General features: G+C 48.0%; 2 protein-coding genes across 7 annotated transcripts in view; one reads left to right on the top strand and one right to left on the bottom strand.

Annotated features, from left to right (window-relative positions):
* The window catches only part of AIFM1 (apoptosis inducing factor mitochondria associated 1), a 64,993-nt gene that overhangs the window by 23,743 nt on the left and 19,182 nt on the right, over positions 1–22,068 (bottom strand). Inside the window, exons 2-3 of one of the 6 annotated variants that reach the window (XM_050964203.1) lie at positions 11,352–11,458; positions 761–903 (exon numbers count right to left, since the gene is read on the bottom strand). In XM_050964203.1, coding sequence (XP_050820160.1) covers positions 761–903; positions 11,352–11,439 — 231 coding nt within the window. In that variant the 5' untranslated portion in view covers positions 11,440–11,458. Of the gene's footprint in view, positions 1–760; positions 904–2,235; positions 2,577–4,644; positions 4,949–11,351; positions 11,464–11,595; positions 11,650–22,068 lie in introns of those variants that run through there. The other 5 variants (XM_050964205.1, XM_050964208.1, XM_050964204.1 and 2 more) reach the window with 5 other exon arrangements.
* Positions 11,626–16,496, top strand: MARS2 (methionyl-tRNA synthetase 2, mitochondrial). Its single transcript, XM_050964215.1, has 3 exons — positions 11,626–11,894; positions 12,092–12,426; positions 13,634–16,496. The coding sequence occupies exons 1-3, from the start codon at positions 11,669–11,671 to the stop codon at positions 14,816–14,818; spliced, it is 1,746 nt and encodes a 581-aa protein (XP_050820172.1). The 5' UTR covers positions 11,626–11,668; the 3' UTR covers positions 14,819–16,496.

Raw genomic sequence — 22,068 nt, 5'->3', positions numbered from 1 at the left:
AGAGCCAAAGGAATAGGTAAACCACATTTCTCCTCCGAATTTAACAAACATAAATAAAAGTTCTATTTCCCAGGCTCCACATCTATGTGAAGAGTTTCATTAGGTAAAATCAGTGCAATAGCCACACTAAGTGTTTGGAATACTTGTGTTTGATGTTTTAAATCAAGACGATAAACTGTAGACAAAAACATTCACAATGCTTCTCTGTAAGAAACAGAACTTCAAAAGGGTAGATTCATATTCCTTAAAATGGAACCTCTCCATTAAAAAACACTATTTGTGTCTTGAATTCACTCTGCCTTGGAACCTGATTTACCACCTCCGCTTGGCTGAACCATTTTGCTCTTTTCCCATTAAATAAAGGGCGGTTAAAAGAGGTCTATAAATATCAGACTGGGACAAATGCAGAACTTAAACTTAGAAATGAAAAAAGAAATTCAGCAAGCAATGGCCTGGTTAAGTTTGTTGCTCAAAGGATAAACCATCAGAACTACGTGCTAATTATTACATACAAGATAACAGAGTTGTGGTTAATCACAGGATATACAAAATAATGTTTTTCTAGTAAAGATAAAAGGTAACTGAGACAAGAGAAAATACTGGTTAATCTGCAGCCAGTTCCAGTTTGGACATTAGTTTCCTAGTAAGTTTTCCAAAGCAGGAAAGAACAGCAAAGATAAGAGGCAAAGGAGGCAAGAGAAAGTAATCATTTAACAGGAGCTGTGTTGCAGCTTCTTTCATGAACCGCCTTTCTACTTACATATGCACCTGCTCCTAACGTTGATAAGCCCACAATAAGGACAAAAACAGAACTATCGCCTTTGCCCCCAGGTGCACCAGAGCTAGCCATTTGTCTGCTCAGCTGTAGTTTTAAGGGAACATTCCATCGCTGCAACAAGTTGCCTAAGGAACACAATGTTTTTAAACAAAACACAAAGTATCGTCAATACATAGTAATATTTTAAGGTATAGTAATTAATTGTATAATAAAGCCAAGTAAATCAGCTACTTGTTTGAAGAGCCCAGCGCTACATTTGACTGATCCTAGTGAATTATTTTGTGCTAAAGTGAGACCACTACACTAAGTTTGAGATCCCATCTCCCCACCTTCAACAGCAGAAAATGGAACTGCTACTGTACTCAGTCTTTGGAATTTGTACTGAAACTCCCCTCACAGCCTCCAGTTATTGAATACAGTACTGCCCAAATAGTGTGTTCACAGGAGAGGGATTTCCAGCACAGTTTAGACCCTGCCCATAATTGGATCAAACTCTTGGCTGCAACTGTGTTTGCACATGCTGGGGGTGAGTCAGCAGGGTTCCCCTGCAACCAGTGAGTATTTCTGTGAGAAGTGAAACTTCCCCGAGCTCTCTAACAACTTATAGATGGCTCTAAGGCCTGGTCTACATGCCAAAGTTAGGTTGATGCAAAGTCACCTTGTGTCAACTTATTTGTGCATGTGTCCACATTTAAATTAGTCTCCAGCCAACATCAGCACCCCGTTACAGTGACACAGTAAGACCACCTCCCAGTGTTGAGCCATGGTTGAACTACTGAGGTTGATGGCACTGCATGAACTATGTTGACCCTAACAGCCCTCAGACTCATAGACTTTAAGGTCAGAAGGGACAATTATGATCATCTAGTCTGACATCCTGCACAATGCAGGCCACAGAATCTCACCCACCCACTCCTGTAACAAATTCCTAACATATATCTGAGTTACTGAAGTCTTCAAATTGTGGTTTAAAGACCTCAAGGTACAGAGAATCCTCCAGCAAGTGACCCATGCCCCATACTGCAGAGGAAGGCGAAAAACCTTCAGGGCCTCTGCCAATCTGCCCTGGAGGACAATTCCTTCCCAACCCCAAATATGGCGATCAGTTAAACCCTGAGCACGTGGGCAGGACTCACCAGCCAGACACTCAGGAAAGAATTCTCTGTAGTAACTCAGATCTCACCCCATCTAACATCCCATCACAGACCATTGGGCCTATTTACCTGCTAATAATCAAAGATCAATTAATTGCCAAAATTAGGCTATCCCATCATGCCATCCCCTCCATAAACTTATCAAGCTTAGCCTCCATCAGCTATCTCATAATTCCCCATTCCCTGCAACAGTGATCACCCTGGTCACAATTGTAAACTCCACTGACAAGGGCTCAGAGACCGAAAGCCACCCACCTTAAAGCCCCCTGCATATTTCTGAAATGCCTTTTCCTGATAGCCCACCTTGGCAAGTACACCTAGCAGCTCACTCCTGCCGCAACTGCCCAACCAACCATGTGCCAGAGCCACTCCTGGCTGGAGTACATGGGAGGTACTGCAACTCCTGCAGCTATGGACAGAAGAGGCTGTGCAAGCACAGCTGTGGACCAGACACAGAACTGTGGATACCTGCAAAGAAAGGCACAAGGGTTTGCAGGCAAAGAGGTATGGCAGGGACTGGCAGCAGTGCTGTGCGAAAGCAAAGGAACTTTGACAGGTGCACCACAAGGCCAGGGAGGCCAACAATTGATCTGGTGCTGAGCCGCAGACCTGCCGCTTCTACAATTAGCTGCATGCCATATTTGGCAGAGGCCCCAGTAGTGCACCACAGACCACAATGGATACCTCAGAGGAGCCCAAGACAGATCCCCCTGCCATGAACAGCAAGGAGGAAGAGAGGAGTCAAGGGAGATGCAGCTGGGGAGGAGTCTAGCTATGTTATGAGCCAGGACCTGCCTGAGACTCCACCCCAGTCTAGCCAGTCCTGACAGCCAAATATGGATGAGCCTGCTGAAGGGGAAGGAACCTCAAGTAAGCATAGGTATGTATTTTTCCTTACAATGTTTACATTTAAAGATGACGCTCGGCCCATCCCCAAGTCAAGACAAAGGTATTAACTTTTCATTGCTCTATTCAGACGAGAAGAGTTAGTGGCACAACAAAGGTAGAATTGGCATCTGCTTTTCATTCCCCTGTTGGGCTAGGTGGGGGGTAGGGTGATCCAGGCTGGGCAGTTTGGTTTTGTGTACATAGAGATGTCCCTCAATGAAACTTTCACAGAGATACTCTGCAATTCTCTGCTGAAGGTTTCTAGGGATGGCTGCCTTATTTCTTCCTCTGTGGTAGGATGCTTTCCCGCACCACTCTGTGATGAGTTCAGCTGGCACCATTGCAGTAAACAGGCTCATGGCATACAGACCCAGGTGGCTTCAGGATGCCAATGGAAGCTGCTCCTTCTGATTCTTTGTTAAGCTCTGCAGTGAGATACCAGCTAAAACCTCCACTGCCTGTGGAAAACAGGGCACTCAGTGCCACTGCTCCATGCTCCCACCCTTAGAATAGGGACTGCAATTTTATTGTTTCGTGCAACTGAAATTCCTTCCCCCCAACCTGCCATTTTTCCCCGGATGGGCCATACTCACCATGCCTAGGGCTGGAGAGTGGAGCTGAAGTGTCAATAAGCATGTCTTATTAAAAGTGTTTATAGGAATAAGGGAAGGGAGTTTTGAATCTTATCTTTCTCTTCCCGTAGTGGCTCTAAATCCTATGGTAAATCTGACTATTGTTATCAGCAGATTCTGGCATGGAGGCCTTGAGGGCTGCCCCCTCCATTCCACAGAATGCTTGACCCTGACAAGGAGGAGAAAGAAGAGGACGAGGAAGAACATGTCCAGCAAGATCCTGCAAGCCAGTGCTGCATCAGATTGTGATAAAAAGAACCTGGAAGGCCAATGTGGCAGATAGCAAGAGTGGACAGGAGAAAGGCCTGAGAGTCCCAGCAGGAAAAGGAGAGGGAAATGCATGAGGATGCAATCGGTCTTCTCAGGCAGCAAACCCAAACACTGCAGTTCCCGGTCAGCTACCAGTCCAAAAATCCCAGACTCCCCACTCTTTACACTCCTTGGAGAATTCCAGCTCCCTACATACCATATGGAATCCTGGGCCACATCTTTATCTCTACTACTCCATGCCAGGGGACAGCAAGGGAAACCACAACTTCAGATACTCTAACCGGAGAGACCCACGCCTGGTGTACACGTAGACACAATCGACTACATTTGTGCGTTCAAAAGCGCAGAAATGTTGCTACCTTTCCAATCTTCAAGTTCCCTTCCATTAATTTACAAATAATGTTTGTATTTTCTCACATGCTTTTTGCGCATTGATTTTTCCTGTGCTGTTGGTGCAATTAAATAAATTTCTGTTTTTTGAGAATGAGATTATCTTTATTACTTCACACCACATGTGCAAAGCATACAGTACTTGTAAATGTACAGGATCACAGTGCACGCATGTCCTGGCAAACAGCAAGTCCTATTTATAAATAGACAGCAGGCACCACCCAATTCCTAGCAGCACCCACAGCTTGAGGCTCAGAGAACATTCCAGAACAGCACCCTACTGCAGCTCTTTCAAAGCAACCCTCATTAGCTCCATGCTCAGCTCTTGTGATGGCCCCTATGTCTGGCTGTTCAAAGTCAGCAGACAGCCACTCATGACAGCTTACCCTCCTTTGCCTCACAGATCTTATGCAAGACACAACAGACAACTATAACCATTGAGATATTTTTCTCAGTGAGATCTAATTTAGTAAGTAAACACCACCAGCGTCCCTTCACTCCACCACAAGCATATTCAACAGTCATTCTGCACCTGCTGAGTCGGTAGCTGAGTCTTTCCTTAGAGGTTCTGAGGAGGTCAGCGTAAGTTTCATGAGCCAGGGGAGCACAGAGCAGGCTGGGTCCCGCAGAATCATTACTGGCATTTCAAAGTTGTCAATGGTAAGATGCCAGTCACAAAAGAAAGGCCCTGCTGGCAGCTTTCTGAGCAGTCCTGTGTTCTTAAAAATGCAAGCATCATGCATCTTCACAGATCAGCCTACACTGGCATCGGTGAAGCGTCCCTGGTGACTGACCAATGCTTGCTTAACCATAGAAAAGGAACCCTTTCTGTTGACGTCTCTGTTGCAAGGTGGACTTGTGCTAAAATAGGGATACATGTGTGGTCTTTTGTCCCACCACAGTTTGGGAGCCCCCCACTGCCTAGCCATTCGCCATATCCTGCACATTGCGAAAAGTCACAGCCCTGAGTAGCAGGAGATGATTAATGGCCCTACATACTTAACTGACAGTGGTCCCCACTGTGGATTTTCCAACTCCAAAATGATTTCCCACTCACTGGTAGCAGTTCAGCACTGCAAGTTTCCCGAGTGAAATCGCCACTCTCTTCTCCACTGTTAATGCAGCTCTCATTCTGGTGTCCCTGTGCTGGGGGATCTGGGGACAGCTCAGCACACAGATCCAGCACTGTGGCCTTTTGCATCCAAAAGTTCTGCAGCCGCTGCTTGTTTTCCCAAACCTGTATGATGCAACCCACCCATCAGTGCTCATTTCTTGGGCCCAGACGTGGTGCTCAGCTGTCTGCAGCTGCTCTTTGAACCCCACCACCAATTCTGAACTGTTATTCGCTACATCCCTTAGCAAACCGTCCTTGAAGAAATCCTCATGTCCCCCATTGCTGCAGTACTTCCTGTGGCTCTAACTACAGGAGAATTGTGCCTCCTGTATTTGCAACGTTCATGACAATAGCACTGAGCTCTGTGGGCTCCATGCTTCTGTCAGAGAGGGCAGACACCGAGAGTGCCATGTGGGTTGGTAGGATTTTTTTTAAAAAGGCACAACGGTAGGCTATGAATGGCATTATGCAATGGAGAAAATTGCAAGCTGGTAACTTCACCCCTGGCTCCCAAAGGTCCTATGTGACTCATTTCTACCCCATACACATTGCAAAAAGTTCCCAAAAGGCATTACACCCCAGACGGCAACATGCAACACAAGCACTCCTGGTGAGTACATACAATGGAGATGAAAGTAGCCAAGCATGCATTTGCACGAGCCATACACAAACTGTGGTAATTGTACAAGAATGTACTTTGTGTCAATGACAGTTTGTAGTGTAGACACGTTCTAAGACAGGGATTGGTGCCTGAGACCCAAGTCAAGGAGAAGTTACTAGAACCCAACCAGCAAAAAGGGCCCTGTCTACACCAGAACACTTTCCTATAGGATCCTACCACTGACACCCTGAGTGGAGTCTGATCAGTGATATCAATAAGCATGCTCAAGCAAACTGTGCACCAGCAGTCACTGGCAGTTTAAGTATTGTCATGCTAATCTGCTCTGAATGCTGCACTTAATGCAATGGGCCCCAGAGCCCTGCTTCCCCTAGCTCCCAATGTTGCTGCCATTGGTGGTAGCAACAGTGAGAAATTTTCACAAACTCCTCCCAGTGTAGAAACAAATGATGGTGATTAAACAATTACAGCTTGCTACAGCAGGCTGGACAGAGTTTCATGATGCCTTCCCTACAGTAGACTTGCATATAGCAAGTGAAGATCATTACAGATGAGAACTCTGACATGCTCCCTACAAACATTAATGCCAGATGCTGTATATTACCCCAGATTATCTCAATGTGAAAACCAATTCCAAATAGAAGACAAAGAAGATACTGTCTAGAGTGAAGGGGGATTGTTACTGGGACTAAATGGCAATGGCCCTCATTCTGGTGATCCAAACAGCTACAGTCCCATGTAAGGTGTCAGAAGGCACTTTCTTAATCTCAGAGGAGCAGTGTACAGCAGAGGGGCAAGGCATTTGTCTCCCTGCTAACCCAGGAAGTTTGCTGTTGGTGCATGGGGATGAGGGGAGAAACCAACTTGATTAACTCAATCAACTCTCTCAACTTCAAAGAGAGGCCATCGGAATGCAATTATTCAGCATGATGGACAAAGCCTGCATGGTGATCTTGTCTGGTTTTCGGTTTATGTTTCCTATAACACGCTGTTCTAGCACAATATTTCAATTTAAGTCAGTGGGAACTACAGGTGCTAAGCATCCCTGAAAATCTGGCCTCAGGTACCCTACACTGGACTTGCAACAACTGAGACCCCTAAAATCAGTGGCCACTTTTGGAAAATTTGGCTGCATCTGGAGAGGCCTAACTGCAACAGGTGAATGCAGACAAGAGAGAAAAGGACACAGAAGAGGGTGTTTGGGAGGGTCAACCAACAGTTCTGAGAATCAAACACATATCTATTATGTTTTATATTGAATTTGAAATATTACAAAAAATGGTATTCACACTATACCACAGTTAAGATAATAAAACATCAGGAAATGCAAAAGCTAACTTGGCAGCATTACACATACAGTATGTTTTCATAGTCTGTACTTCTAGGAACCTAGATATTTCACAAGAGAGAAAGAGAAAACAGTACTTAAATGCAACATAGCTGAGTAATGTTGGAATATTCGGATCACATCAGTGAATGCAGCAGTCAATTATGTATTGTTAACACTGCATTAACAAACTTCTTTCCCTTTAATTTTAAACTTACAGAGCTTGTAAAAATTTCCAATCTGTGCAGACTTCACAAGCTGCACCATAAGCTTCTTGAACCAATCTGTGCATGTACCTAACTAGCTGTGAATTTGCAAACAATCCATGTCTCCTGGAGTGTGCATATGGAAATTTAATTTGCTCTTGTAAAGGCTTAGCAGGCAATCTTCAAACTGTCTATTTTATTCAATCAAAATCTAGGTATTTTAAGTGTCGTACAGGCACTACTTCTCAAGGACTGTCCCTATGCCAAGTTTAAATCTTCAGCCATTTTTCATATAGCTCTCTAAAAAGGTGGCTAGATTTTCTTAATACAGGAAAAAAGTATTTTTCAAGATCAACTGAAAGAATTTTGCTCCAATTTATGAAAAGGCCACTTTTAGGTAGAGATCAACATGTAAAATTTAGGAACAAAATAAGAATTTTCCTAAATTTGTAAGCATGAAAAATAGGGGAGTAGAAGGGAATCTTTTGCATAACAGTGACCAGTATAAATACTAGTAACTTTCAAGGACGTGTGCTGCTAGATTCTCCAATGGCCTTCCAAGGTCATTGCTACACTCCTGCTGAAAGCAAGGCACTGACCCTTCGGGATTCCTTTTACTTGGCCACCTATAGAGCCCTGTCTACATGACCCACAGTGACCGTCTGAATAGGGCTTTGAAGAATTAAATTAGCTGACAGAGTAGTCCAGGAAAAATGTGTCAGCCAACTCCTCACCATCACATTCAAACACAGCAACAATCTAATGTGTACAAGGCCTAGAAGATCTCAGCATGTCTGATGGGCCTCAAGACTTGCTATGAGCACACTAATTCAGATTTCCCCAAAAGCTGACATGCCAAGAACAGCTACACGTGAGAATCTGCCTCTGCCAGAAGGGGAATATCAGAGGGACCCCTACCTCTACTCACATTAGGTGAGTAATACCAGAGCATAGGCTCTTCCTTGTAGCTCCTGCCCTCCAGCTATTGAAGAAATCTATTTCAGAGCTCCCTGCTCCACTGTTGTCTCCGAGGGATACCGAGCTTCCTGACCAAGAAGCTCTCTTAACACTAGAGCAAGGGAACATTCAAACAAATTGAAAGGTGCCAAACTCAAAATGGACAACAGAAACTTTATTTTCACACATCTACTGTGGAACCAACTGCCCCAAGATACTGTTGAAGGTAAGAGCTTATCAAGACTCAAAAAAGGACTGGACATGTATAAAGACAACATCATCTGAGAACAACAGCAAAAAAAAAAAAAAAAAAAAAAAAAAAAAGTGTGGGAATTGATATCAAGCCTCCTGCTTTGGGATTTAAATCAGTTTCTAATTATTAGGGCTTAGGATGGAGACATCCATGGAGAGCAGATTATCCCACACCTGCCTACTGCATGGTTCCTTGTACACCATTACATCCAAGTTCCGTACATTTTCTCTGTGTGATGTATTGGTGGAACAGAGTGGAAACACGACTGATCTGTGGCGTTGTAAAATAGGCTGACTCTATGCTGTTGAAGGCTTATATAATTGTGCGTGCAGCTCGCAAGTTTGTATTTTTAACTACATTAACAATGAAGTGTAGCAACTAACAAATGCAAGTTTTGTAGCGAGTAGTGTTGCACTGTGTCTCTGCTATACTACTATGGAAATGGAGTCTTCGAATAAGAAACAGGATTTTATGAACTCCTAGTTTTTTGTCACTTTGACCTTTGCACAAACTTCACTAGTTTTAGAGGGACAATTAAAGATGGTTGGGTGGTGTAAAACAGGCAGTGTGAGAGTGAGGCATAAGTCAGTTAAGTTTCAGAATTTTAAATGTTCTGGTTTTTCTAACAGTGTCAAATTTTGGTCAAGATTTATATTGGGAGAAGTCCACCGGAACACACTTTCAACTTTAACTTATTAAAACAAGCTTTGTTTGGGAATTTCCCTGATTTTAAATGAGTGCCAAGTTTAAATTGGGTTGGCATATAAAGCCCAGAGGAAGCACCCTTTGCCCCCTCCTCTCATAGATTGTAGCAAGCTCAAAGCAGTCTCCTTTATTATGTTCAAAGATACAAGCCCTCTCCCCTCACCCAAGAACAGTTTTCATATTTGAAACATCAGATTCTCTCATTTCTTAAAGGGCTCTGGAAAGATCATTGGAGGACCAGATTATTGACACAAAGCAGGGGTGGGAATACAAGAGAGAATGCCAATTCTTAGACCACAAACAGTAGTCGTAGGCTGTCAGTTTCCAGTCTGAGAATCAGCATTGCTTCCTCATCTCATTTTGGAGCATGAGGAGCTGAAGCTCAGGTTAAAGACCTGTGTGACATCAGTAACATCCTCCTTCAAGGAGCTTGCCAGAAATTGCCAACAAAGAAGGAAATGAGGAGCAGATATTCCCAATATGAAAGACAGACAAGAAGAACAAAGTCTGAGATCCTCTTCAAGCCATTCTATCAAAGGAGGAGTTGAAAGCAAATGCACAGTGTGTGTGTTGCTTCACAATTCATTTGTAAGGAAATAACAATTTCACCTCTCAATCCTGGAGATTAAGATGGCCTTCCTACAACACAGGATTAGATTAATGAAATGGGAAGCGGCACAGGGGACTTCATTCACTGATCTCATGCTCTGAAAGCTCAAAATGACATCCTCAAACAGCCCTCACACTGAGATGTCACAACCTCAAGGACGATAAACAACGATAAACTCAGTAGCTCTAAGAATCCATTTAATCGTGTTATGAAAGCTGTTTTTCATGACCCACATTCTGATGCAAAAGATCACAGAAATGGGCAAAAAGCAACACAGTTAAAAACCTCTAACTTTTAGCATTAAACTCCATTGGTTTTATTTCTGTTCTAGACTCAGTGCGTCTTGGACTCACACCACACATAAATAACTGTTTGTGGATTCACTCACATCCTCTCTCTCTTCCACTATGAGGTAATCAACTCAAAAGCCATTCAGCAGGCAATGCAGCAAAGAGCTCTAGCACAGGGTTTCTCAAACTTTTGTACTGGTGACCCCTTTCACATAGGAAGCCTTTGAATGCGACCTCCCCTTATCAATAAAAAACACTGTTTAATATATTTAACACCATTATAAATGCTGGAGGAAAAGAACGATTTAGGGTGCTCATGACCCCCCATGTAATAGCCTTGCAACCTCCTGAGGGGTCCTGATGCCCAGCTTGAGAACCCCTGCTCTAGCAGACTGTCACTTCACACCTAGAATACTTCTTGGAGTTCAGAGGCCCAACTCCTTCTAGTCACCATCCTGAGCCCTGCTGGCTGACAGCAATGAGATCGGGTTCCATGAAGGGGTAAGAATACAAGAACCATTCAGTCAAATCAATTGTCCATCTAACCCAGAATCTTTGGCCAGTACTAGAAGTTCAAGGGGAGTATACAGAACAGGGCAGCTGGACTGATCCAACCCCACTTCCCCTCCCGGCTTCTGACAATCAGGAGTTGGGGTGTCTGGAGCACAGGTTGCATTCCTGACCATCCTGGCTACTAGCCACTGATGGACCCACCCTCCATGAACTGATCTACTCCCTTGGCTGCCCCTGCTCAACCCATTCTGCCTTGATGCCCCGCAGCCGCCTTGTTCAGCTAGCAGTTTTCAGAACATGCCAGGCGGACACTGGTTCCTCCCCACCCGCCATCCGGCTTTCACACACCCCCTTCCCCGGAGGCCCCAGGCAGCTGCCGAGGCCCTGGCTCCCGGCATAGCGCCGGGCTGTACTTCTCAGCACCGGCCTCAGACCAGGCAGAGGCGGGGCTCGGCCCCGCTCGACTCCCCATGGCGCGGGGGCTCGAGAGACCGGCAGCGCCCTGCTCCCGCAAGCAGCGGGGATTGGCCCCGGAGCCGCCGTGGGGCGGGATCTGGTCCGGGGGCTCCCCGCGAGCATCGCGACCATGCCCGGGTAGGTCGGTGTCCGGGCGGCCGGGAACGGGGCTCGTTCACCCCGACCCACCTGCCGCCGCCCGGCCCCGCGGCCTCGGGGTCAGGGAGCGCAGGCTCCGCGCCAGCTTCGCCACGGCGGCCACTCGGCAGCGGAACATGCTTGCAGCGTGCCCCAGCCTCCGCTCCGCACTGACCCCGGCGCGCCCTCAGCGCATGCGCCACCCCCAACGCCGAGCCCCGATTGGGAGATCCCTTCACGCACGCGCAGAGCCTTCACGCCCGCGAGGGGAGCCGTCTCGCGTCGCGTCACTCACCTCTCGCGAGCGGGCCGAGCTGCGAAGTGCCGCTCTTTCCCCCAGTCTCTATGGTGTGGCCGCCGCTCTGACCATGCTGTCGTTACCGGCGCGCTGTCTTCTGCGGCCGCCGCGGCAGCCGCTCCCGGCGCCTCCTCGGCGGGGAAGCTCCGGGCCCGGCCGCCGCTGGCTTCTCTCCACCCCGATCTTCTATGTGAACGGGCCGCCGCACATCGGACACCTCTACTCGGCGCTGCTGGCCGACGCGCTGCACCGACATCGGGGCCTGCTGGGGCCGGGCCCGGGCCGCCTCGCCACCGGTGAGCGGGAGAGGGGAGGGGGCGGCGCCGGAGCGGGAGCGGATCCCTGCGGCGGCCGCGGGTGCGGGGCTTGGCAGCTCTCCATCCCCGCCCGGCAGGCGGTGCCGTGCTCGCTGGGCAGTGCCCACGGGAGGCGGGTGCCCCCGCCCTGCAGCCCCCCTGGCCCAGCACCCAGCTGCCCCGCTTGACTGTTCCAGGGACGGACGAGCACGGGCTGAAGATCCAGCAGGCGGCGGCGGCGGCCGGGACGGCTCCCTCTGAGCTCTGCGCGCACGTGTCCGGCCTGTTCCGCGACCTCTTCTCCCGGGCTGCCGTCTCCTTCACCGACTTCATCCGCACCACGGAGCCGCGCCACCGTCGGGCGGTGCAGTGCTTCTGGGCGGCGCTGCAGGGCCGCGGGCTACTCTACAAGGACTTTTACGAAGGCTGGTACTGCACCCCGGACGAGTGCTTCCTGACCCAGGCCCAGATCACCGAGCGACCCGACGCCCAAGGCCGCCCCTGCAAGGTCTCGCTGGAGAGTGGCCATCAGGTACAACACTGAGCTGCGCTGCCTTCCTCCCTGCCCTCCTCCTCCCTGCTTCCCTGCCTCGCTGGCTAGAGCAGGTGTGCAGGTGCTTTCTCTTCTTCCTTCCTACCGGGGCTCAGGCCCTGTGCTCCCCTCACCGATGCTCAGCAGACCTCCTACTTAAGAGAAACAATAGCAGTTCCATAGTTAATGTAGCAAGAGAGAAGCTGAAGTTTCAAATCTCTCTAGAATTTTCTTGGATGGTTAGATCAGCTTGAAATGTGGTGTGTCTGTTCATGGGCTGGAGCAGAGTTACCTGTCTAAATTCGCACTCATTTAGTCAAAAGGTTTTGGAGATGTAGAATACTCTAAAAGGAGATGGTTTTAAAACCTCAACCTTCTTACACCAATCTCTAGCACAAATGAGGTCAAAACAGAGGGCAATAGCCACATAAATCACATCACTTCATTGTAGGTATTGAGAGCTAGCATTCAGCACCAAGAAAAGTCTCAGATATGTAAAAATTAGCATTGTCAAACAATTTGAAAAAAATGCAATTAATCACTAGATTAAAAAAAAGTTACGTTTAATTTCAGTTTTGATCACACTGTTAAATTTTAAATTGGCATTCTATTACTGTTATAAATATTTTTGAATTTTTTCTACATTTTCAAATATATTTCTTTCAAGCACAACTCAGAACACAAAGTGTACAGTGTTCACTTTATATTATTTTTATTACTGATATTTACATTATATAAACAAAAGAAATAGTTTTTTTCAATTCACCTCATACAAGTATTGTAGTGCAATCTCTTTATTATGAAAATGCATCTTACAAATGTAGAATTATAGAGCCTTCAAATCGAAGCATGAAGGGGCACACGAATGTTTAACATATCTGGCACATAAATACCTTGCCAATGGCAGCTACAACAGTGCCAGGTGAACATCTGTTCTCACTTACAGGTGACATAAATAAGAAGCAGACAGCAGAGGGAGAGGTGCAGTCCTTGTAGTAGAGATGTATGGGGACCATGGCTCTGCATTTCCTGGTTTTCCAAGGTTTGAATTTTGAGAATGAAGCTCTTGTGCAGTGAGAGGGCCCAAAGGGCACCAAGCACTGTTGGATGTCTACAACCATAACTCCCATGTTAACAAAGCTATGGGTGTCTCTTGTAGAACTTAGCGAAAGGTGTTGTTTGTAATTCATTTTTCTCTCCCTCTCAGGTGCACTGGACCAAAGAGGAGAATTACATGTTCAAGCTGTCTGAATTTCAAGAGCCGTTACGGAAGTGGCTCCAGGGGAATCGGCATGTCATCTCCCCTGAGCCCTTCTACCAGGTGGTGCTCCGATGGCTGGAAGAGGACTTGCCAGACCTGTCTGTCTCCCGTGAGAGAAACCGATTACAGTGGGGTATCCCTGTCCCTGGTGATTCAACACAAACCATTTATGTGTGGGTAGATGCCTTGGTGAACTATCTGACTGTAGCAGGTTACCCTGATGCACATCATGCCTGTTGGCCAGCTGCTCACCATGTTGTTGGCAAGGACATCCTCAAATTCCATGCCATCTACTGGCCAGCATTACTCATGGCTGTGGGGCTTGATCCCCCAAAGCAGATCTATGTGCACTCCCACTGGACAGTCCGTGGGCAAAAGATGTCAAAAAGCCTGGGAAATGTGGTGGATCCAGTGGCATGTTTCAAGCAGTACACGGTGGATGGCTTTAGGTACTTCCTGCTAAGGCAAGGTGTCCCTGAGCGAGACTGTGACTATTATGAGGAGAAAGTTATTAAGCTGGTGAATTCTGAGCTGGCGGATGCACTTGGGGGGCTTCTCAACCGTTGTACAGCCCCTAGCATCAACCCCAGTGGGATTTACCCACATTTCTCAGAGTCATGCTTTCGAAAGGGCTCTGGCCACATGGATGTGGAAGCCTCAGGTAGGGCTTTGGCTGAGGACTACGAACTCATAGCATCAGTTGATCGCTTGCCTCTCCAGGTGACTGATTATTTTGAACACTTCCAAATATACAAAGCTTTAGAATCCGTTGTTACATGTGTGAGGCAGACCAATGGCTTCTTCCAGAGACATGCGCCCTGGAAACTGTGCCGAGACAACCCTGCAGAGAAGTGCTGGCTTGACACAGTCCTTCATGTGACTCTGGAATGTCTGCGGATTTATGGGATTCTGCTGCAGCCAGTGATTCCAGCCACTGCGGAGAAGTTACTTTCCAGGTTGAGTATTAAGCCTGAGGAAAGGGCTTTCACAGGCTTGACATTTCTGCCTCGCTACCATGGAAAGCCGTGTCCCTTTGAAGGAAGAAAACTTGGCCCTGACATGGGAGCCTTATTTCCTAGGCTGGAAACACCAAGAAGGCATCAGATGGAAATCAAAGGCCTTAGACCTTGACAAATAACTGCTGTGAATAAAACCTCCAGGGACACCCAGAACATCTGTCTCTGTTTAAGTATGGTTTTAAAAATTGTTAGCAGCTCCTTGGATCAGACATCAGCTGGGTGGGTCTCGTGCAGCCTCCTCCTGGCTAGGATGCCCTTGCCAGAGCAGGAGGCCCAAATACCTCATTGAGATAGAACCCCAGGAGTGTGAGCCAGGCCTGTTGTGTTTTGTGGGGTTTTCAGTGGAGCATTCTATGATGGTGTCGCTGGTAAACATCCTCAGCTGCTCTTTGATTCAGTAAGCGGGGGAGGGTGAACTGGAATTGCCATACAGAGCTGGAATGTTACTGCTGTTTGCTCTGCTAAGTGGGTGGGACATGAGAAGGGATTTGGATAATGCCTGACTCCTTTTTTAAAAGGGTAGATCTTTCTAAATAATATTTGGGTTCTGAAAAGTTAACCCCACCCCCACTTCTTACCCAGTTAGTTTCCTTTTCCGTCCTATCTGCCTCTCTCATTAATGTGAGGAGTAGGGAGGTCATTCTACTAATGATATCTGGGCAAGAGCACAGCAGCCTGATCCCCTGAATGGCCTCTCCTGTTCTGGGGTGAGACCCTTCCCAGCTAGCACCTCTATGCAGAGAGGACCCAGAGCCCTTGAGGGCACTCAGACCTGCTAGCTAACTTAGTGGGGCAGTGACGTGAGAGAGAGTTGAAGTGAGAAGGGCAGGGGCTGATGATGAGGCAGTGAGGGGAACTGGGGTTGCTGCCAAACCCTGTAGCCAGCTGTTCTGCACAGGGCTTTGGATGCCGAGGCCCCTGTACTGGGCTCAGTGCCGAGGCTGGTGCCTTTGCCTGCTGGCATCAATGGCAGCAGTGATAGCTGCAAGAGCGCTCTGTTGATGGCTGTAGAATGTTAGTTTCTTTTGTCCTCGGGATACAATGGCCCCTACATGTTATGTTTAGTAGCTTCATCCTCCCCGGGGTATTGGGGGTTGCAGCTGGCTCGTTACAGATGGAGAGGAGGGCAGATGGGTTGGAGCGCATGCAGTGTAGATTTCCTGCTGAGTCTGACCAATTGCCCTGCAGAGCTGTGGGATATTATGCTGTGGGAGGGATGCAGGAAGGTACCACCATCGTACAGCTAATGAAATTGTACTCTGGGGCAATTGCTCATCTGTCCAGAGGCCATGTGCAGGCAGGATGTTAGTCTGTCACTGCTGCTGTTCAGTTTGGACATGGGGCTGCTAGGAGGACTGGATGAAGCCTAGTTTCCAGTGTTGTCATGCTCTGTAACCTTGGCTAGGCTGCAGTTGTAATTGGCCTCTTCCCCTGTTGCTCATGGATTTGCTGCACCACCACCCTCATCGCCCCAGACACCCACTGCCTCCCCCAGCCCGGCATCCATCCCCCCTTCCAGGGCTTAATTTGGGGTTTGCTGAGAAAAGCGATATTAACAAATATGCAAGTATTATTTCTCACAGCAGACTTACTGGCTAGTTGGGAGGCTGTGATGATACTTGTATGTTTGTTGCTATCACTTATAGCAGCCTCCCAGCTAGCTACTAAATGTGCTGTGAAGAGTGATATTAATGAACATACAAATATCACTTTTCACATCATTACTTTTATCCTGTCTGCAAAAAACAAACAAATCCTACATCAATAAATTACAATGCTTTGGGCGTGTGAATTTATTTGTTTCCTTAAAGTTAATTATTTTAGGAAAAAGCATCAGTGTGGCCACCAGCAAGAGTTGGTGGCCACACTCTGAGCCAGGGGCTGATAGAGACATGGCTGCTCCACCCTTCCACCCAAAGAGGGACGGACTTGCTGATACTCTACTGAGCAGGGCAGGGGGAGTCCCACTCTACCCTCTAGAGCCACAATGGGTGGTAGCTACTCCCCATGGGCCATTGGCCTGGCAAGAATACACTTTATCTTGAGAAGATTGCCTTGTAACACAGCAAAATCCCCCAGAAACAACCCTCCCCTTCCCCCGAGTGCAAGAAGAGAACCTGGCTGGGAGGGTGCTCTCTGGGCCCTGCACCTCTGCTGCCTTTCCCATCTCCAGCTTTCATTTAAAGGCCTTGTCTCATACAAACCACTGTGCTGCTGTCCCTTAACCCAGCCTGGCAGAAAACTTCCTCAGCAAAACCAGACCTCTTCTCATTCCAGGAAGGGGTGAATGCAGTGCCTAACTTGGGCTATTTACATACCGATATTAAGCATGGGCCATTTTTTCCTTCTTTGACTGTCCCAGCATTTCTTCCCCCTGTGCTATGGGGAGAGCTATTACTCAGGGTTGTTCAGCCTTGTACTGGCAAGCACGTCTCCCAGAGGTCCTGCCAGGACCCTCCCACACAGGGCAGTGAGAACATGAGACTCCATGTGTGGATAAGCTAGCAAAGAGCAAAGTTCTGCTGTTCAGGATGTTCTATAAGGGTAGGAAGGGGCCATGCTGATAGGGTTGCAGTTCAGTTTGCAAAGGGTGTCTGAGGGAAGAGGACCCTGTGGCAGGGAGCAGGCTGCCATGCAGGTGGGGTATCAACATATGCATATATACCTCATTTCCCCCACTGCCTGTGCCTCTCAGTCCTGACCCACATGCCCCCTGCTGTTTCAGGGCTGGGACCCCAGGCAGCTCTGCTAATGTACCCCGGTCATGAGGGGCACAATCCATCCCTAGTTTGCTCCTGGGCTTGCCTCTTGTACAATGCAGTGGTTTAAGAAGGTGCACAAATTGGAATTTGAATGAGACCTTCCAGACTCATTTCACTTGTGGCTTTTTCCACAGGTGAAGGGTGAGTGCAGCCGTCCTGTGCTGAGTCCCATGCACTGCTGAGGTACAGGCAGACTCTGTTCTCCACTTTCAGGGCAGGGGTAAGCCAGTCAACCCTTGATAATGATTGGAGATGCCTGTGTATCTCCTAAATCCAGACCTGGTCTAGGACCATCACTGGCTAATGGGATCCCCCTGAAAGAACACTGTTCTGCTTCTTGTTGAGGTGGGAAGATGCCAGAAGGGACATCCTCCTCACCTATTATGGTAGAAGTGTTGGGGACCTGGCTGGGCATGTGGCTGGATTTGCTGAATCTCAGCTTTCATTTTAAAACAAAAAGTAAGTCTCTAGCCTTACTCAATGCAGAGAAGTTTAAAAATGTGACCTTTAATGGCTGAAACACAGAGGCAAAACAACAGGACCACAGCTTTATTAGTTTTTAAAATCTCATGATTGTTAAGCCAAACTTATGGTTGTGTGAGGTCTGATTCATGGTTCTTGAGGGCTGGGGGTTGGAAGTATTGCATGGGAGATCAGATAATTACAGAAAAACATGGTGGGGAGAAATCCAGAGGAGCCCAGCCAGTGCTTAATTTGTAATGAAAGAGGTGCTGGGGTCAAGCAATTTTTTTTTACTTTCATAGCTGATGTGGCAAGCCCAGGGGTGCCAGGGCTATGAACTCACAGGCCTAGAAGTGCCAGGGCTAAGCCCTGGTGTAAATTAAGTGCTGGGCCCAGCCAGTTCCCCAGGTCAGAGTAGGGCCATGTTCTATAGAATATTCACCAATTGAAATGACTCCTGACAGTGACCTGGCAGGAACACGTTTCCATGCTAGGGCTTCCGTCTCTGCAATCAACCAGTAGGAAGGTCTTCTGATTTCAGCTTGTATTTTCCCTCTCATCATTCCCGCCCCCCCATTCCCTCTTACTTCTACCCCCTTGCCCTACACTAAGCAGTCCCAGTATTGCCTATCCCTGTGCTCAGCAATTGTGAGGTTGGTTTGCAACTCATAAGGTTTGTGCTTACCCAGGGAACAATCCCAAAGGTGGCGTTGTGTTTCTTTGCCTTTTGGTGTCTGAGCCTGTGGGATCTTGTTTAAAAACTTTCTTCAAAACAAGAACTGTAAAAGTGAGAACAGATTATTCCGTAATTGCCTGACTCCAGGATTTGGGGATTTAAGAAAAACACCAAATATCATGAGACTTATGATCAAATTTTGAGAGTTGGCAGAATCTGTCTGGCTTATATCTGATACCTTTAGGGAACTGCTCCCTAGCTCTACAGATCTAGCTCTTCAAATATCTCATCACAAATTGCTCCCTCAAGATCCTTCATGTTGCTCTTTCAATTTCCTTACAGTCTGTCACCATCTTTCCAGATTTTTAGATTCCCCCTACTTCTTGAAGCCAATATAGCATACTGTTGACTCATCAGAGTTGTAGTGTGAGTTGAGACCTCTGCATGTGCAGCCCAAAAGTGTAGATGGGGTCTTGTCCAATAATGCATCTACCTCACAGCATGACTGCACACTACAAGCCATCCCAGAAGTATATGGAAGTGCTCCAGCCGCTGCCCTGTCCAAGCCGCATCTGGGCTTGTTATATAACTAGACCCTTCTTGTTCCTGACGGTTTGTGACTCCTTTGGCTCTCTGGTTATGTCTATACTGCAATAAAAATCCACAACACTGAATCTCAGTGCTTGGGTCTATTGACTTGGGCTTGCGGGGCTCGGGCTGCGGGGCTAAAAATTGGTGTGTAGATGATTGGGCTCGGGCTGGAGCCCAGGTCGTGAGACCCCCCACACACACACCCTGGGTTTCAGAGCCTGGGCTCTATCCAGAGCCCAAACATCTACACTGCAGTTTTTAGTCCTGCAACCTGAGCCCCACAAGCTTGGTCAGCTGACCTGGGCCAGCTGAGGCCATGCCGTGGATCTCTTATTGGACTGGAGATGTACTCTCAGCTCTCCCAGTGCAGCCTGCAGTCAAGTCTGCATCAAACTCCCCTGGAGTGGTTAGAATCCTCTGGGGGTGTTTCTAATGCACCAGTCACCAGAGTACTCAGATATTCTCCAAGGAAGGGACTGGAAACTCTTCTAAATTCATCACTGTCGCTGCGAACAAAGAATGCCTTAAAGCATTTTTGCCCATCCCCTTCTTAGCTGCACTGTCTTTTTCACCAGCATTTTCTGGGGTGCACATCCCTTCAGCAGTTGAGTGCCTTTCGACAGCCTACTCTTGTATGCATTTACAATCCTGGCCAGGAGAATCCTCTTCCTAGCTACAGCCATGACTACTCACCGGGTCCTAGCATGGTTTCCTTGACTACAGTGAAGGGTGTTAGAGCCATTCACAAAGCCACAGGGTTGAGGGGGAAGGGCTGCAGCACTATCTGGCTAGCACAGTTTGCAGCGCAGCCTGCGTGCACTGCTCCAGGAAGTCATGCTAGGCCCCTATGGGCAGCAGTCACCACTCAGCTTCACCAGTGCTAATAGAGAGCAGCTGCTGTGTCCCCCAGAAACACTGTGGGCAGAAAGGCAGGCAAAGAGAAAGGAGCAGCAGATTGAGGGGTGAAGGAGCACTGCAGAGACTCGGGCACTAAGGAAGACCCCAGGATAAAAGAGAGGGCAATGGAGGCTGAAATCAAAGGTCTTATCTGCGCTCAGCATTGTCTCAGTGGCAGCCAGTGGTGCAGGCAGTAAGGCCCCTAGGAATCAGCTTCACCGTGTCTGCAATGGCAGTTTGCACTGGTGAAGATACGCCGGCACTGGCTGTAAGTGAAGTAGATCCCCAGCGTAGGCAGGGCCAAGGAAGGAAGACAGGGAAGAAAGAATAAATTAATTGTGAGAAACAGAGTGAGGGGGAGAGCAGCCAAGAGGCTGTGCAGCTGGGGGGAAAGCAGCAGTCCTGCCAAGGGAGGGGGCACAGGTGACATGAAATGTTCCAATACAAAGAGAGCTGGGGCCAAGATATCCAATGTGAGATGCCTCTCCAGGTATCAATCATGCTAGACTGAGCATCCGGCTGAAGGCAGAACAGTGACCCTACCCAGGGCACAAACCCAGAGGAGCTGGGTAGAAGTGGAGGGACTCTTCCTCACATACCAAGGAGTGGGGGAAAGGTTCCCCCAAACTATCCAAAAGGATCCAAGAACAATGATGGAAATTTCAGCCTACAGTGGGAAAGGAGAGAGGGCAGAGACAGCATTGTCCAGGGGAACAACCTGCCAGAGAGGCAGGAACAGACTCGGGGCTAGTCTACACGCAAAGTACTGTGCCACTGTATCGCGTCTGGTGAAGACTCTACGCTGATGGGAGAGAACTCTCCCGTCAGCCTATAACTCTATCTCAGTGAGAGATGGTAGCTATGTCAGCGGGAGAAGCTCTCCCATGGACAGCAATGTCCACACCGGCGCTTAGGTCAGTATAACTTATGTCACTCAGGGGTGTGTATAAGCCACCTCTGGGAGCGACATAAGTTACACCAACATATGTGGTAGTGGGTACAAGCCCTCAGATGCCCTATGTGATAAAGTGGGAATTTTCTGTAATACTGTTTATTCCTATGTGACTCAGTTTCCCCATGTACTTGCATTGCTACCCAGTAGGTGCAAAAGGGGTAAAAAGCTGCTCCTGGGGCAGAACAGGATACATGAGATGTTGTGTCATGTAACTGTCTGGGATGGAATTAATGGGTCATTAAAGGACTGGCTGAAATTTACCCGTATCAATGAAGGGTCCACAAAAAGGGACTGAGCAGTTGATACTTATCCATGGGACTCTGGCAGGTGATCTCTGGATGGCTCTGCAGGAGCTGGACGATGAACTGAAGGGTATTGGGTGGCTGGTATAAGAGTTAGCCTTGGGGAGAGAGGTGGGAGCTCTCACCTAGGACTGAGGAGAAAGGGAGAGTGACAGAGAGTCAAGATGGCTTCAACAGCAGCATGGCTCAAGGGAGCCCTGGCCTGACTGTGGCCAGGCTGAACTGTATCTTAACCTTTTCCTCTCTCTGCTAACCCGCAGGATTGTCAGATTCTGTAGCCAGGTGACTAATAACTCATTGCCTTTGTTTGAAAAGGCTGCCTGGTGTGGCTCCGAATACTCACGGAGAGCATTGAACCCTGAAGTGGCACAGTACAAGCCTTCCGGAAGAGTGTGGCTTGGCTGGAGTCATGGAGAAAGACAGGGATTGCTGGTGCCTGAAGGCCTACTTTCTAAGTCTTGGAGGCTGTAGGCCTGCCCCTGTGGAAATGTGTGGGTCCTTGAGGCCCAGCAAATTGAAGGGGTCACTTTCAAAGGACTGGTTACACAGGCTGGGGCACAGACTAGACCAGGGGATGGCAAACTTTTTGGCCCGAGGGCCACATCGGGTTGCGCAACTGTATGGAGGGCCGGGTAGGGAAAGCTGTGTCTCCTTAAACAGCCTGGCCCCCACCGCCTATCTGCCTCCTCCCACTTCCCGCCTCTTGACTGCCCCCCT

Source organism: Gopherus flavomarginatus, chromosome 8 (assembly GCF_025201925.1).
Source record: "Gopherus flavomarginatus isolate rGopFla2 chromosome 8, rGopFla2.mat.asm, whole genome shotgun sequence".
In the NCBI taxonomy this organism is placed as follows: Eukaryota; Metazoa; Chordata; order Testudines; family Testudinidae; genus Gopherus; species Gopherus flavomarginatus.
Note: the sequence above shows the minus strand (reverse complement) of the source record. Positions and strands in the feature narration are given on the sequence as shown.

Coding starts and splice junctions, on each gene's coding strand:
- MARS2 (XM_050964215.1), top strand. CDS start 11,669: ATGCTGTCGTTACCGGCGCGCTGTCTTCTGCGGCCGCCGCGGCAGCCG. Junction 11,895..12,091: donor CCCGGGCCGCCTCGCCACCG/GTGAGCGGGAGA, acceptor TGACTGTTCCAG/GGACGGACGAGCACGGGCTG. Junction 12,427..13,633: donor CGCTGGAGAGTGGCCATCAG/GTACAACACTGA, acceptor TCTCCCTCTCAG/GTGCACTGGACCAAAGAGGA.